Source organism: Crocuta crocuta, unplaced genomic scaffold (genome assembly GCF_008692635.1).
Source record: "Crocuta crocuta isolate KB4526 unplaced genomic scaffold, BGI_CrCroc_1.0 scaffold154, whole genome shotgun sequence".
Lineage (NCBI taxonomy): Eukaryota > Metazoa > Chordata > Mammalia > Carnivora > Hyaenidae > Crocuta > Crocuta crocuta.
The window spans coordinates 3,676,549-3,677,437 of NW_027530545.1; the positions used below are offsets into that span (position 1 = coordinate 3,676,549).

Sequence of the window (889 nt, forward strand, 5' to 3'; positions counted from 1 at the left end):
GGTCGGCTCTGCCCACTCCCTGCCACAATGCACCAGCGTCCCTCCCCAAGTCCTGATTCATGAACCGTGCCACCTTTGTCTCATTTGAAACTGTGCAGACTATTTTAATCCTCCCACCCCCATCCCAGATTCCCCACCACCCCCCATCCTCTGAAAAGCTCTGATGTAAGGCGCTCGCTAGGTGGGGGAGCACTTCTCCCGATCTGCTCGGGTAGGCGAGATCCCCAGAAGCCCCCTCCGCGGGACCTCTGCCTGCGGGGCCGTGGCCCGGGACCCCGCGGCGGGCGCGAGAGAAGCGCCTTGGTCCCTTTAAGGTGTCGTGCTCTCGGAAGTGCAGGCAGGGAGCCCGGGAGCCGGCGCGGGTCTCACCGCCGCCCTCCACTCCTCCCGCTTCTCGGCCTCCCGGGGCCTGCCCGCCCTCCGCCCACCGCCCACCGCGCACCGGCCAGCCATGCGGCTGTGAACCATGTCCTCCTCCTACGCCAAGAACGGGCCGGCCGACGGGCCGCACTCCCCCACCTCTCAGGTACCGCCCCCTCCTTCCCCCCTCCCGGCCCGGCGGCCCGAGAGCGCCCCGCCTTCGTGCGGGCAGCGCGGGGCCCCCAGTCCGGAGAGTCGGTCGCCGCGCGCTCCCACCCCTCCTCCTCGTCTCTCTCTCCGCCAGCTCCTCCTCCTCCTCCTCCTCTACCTCCTCCTCCTTACCTCGTCCGTCTCAGCGCTCCCGCTCTGGAGCCCGCAGCCTTCCCCAGCGGATGCCGGGGACCCGGACCCCGCACCCCGAGAGTCTTTGTTAATGGATGTGGTGGGTGCTGGCGGGTTGCTCTTCTCGGGCATCGTTTCAGCCGTCGAGGCTTGTGGTGGGTGGGTGGGGGGTGGAGGCTGTATCTGG

At 69.0% G+C, this 889-nt stretch overlaps 1 protein-coding gene across 1 annotated transcript in view; it reads left to right on the top strand.

Moving 5' to 3' along the window:
* Positions 1 to 734: 734 nt before the first annotated feature.
* The window catches only part of CACNB4 (calcium voltage-gated channel auxiliary subunit beta 4), a 235,245-nt gene continuing 235,090 nt past the window's right edge, over positions 735 to 889 (top strand). The window contains exon 1 of the mRNA XM_077767831.1: positions 735 to 802. Coding sequence (XP_077623957.1) covers positions 794 to 802 — 9 coding nt within the window. The 5' untranslated portion in view covers positions 735 to 793. The remainder of the gene's footprint in view (positions 803 to 889) is intronic.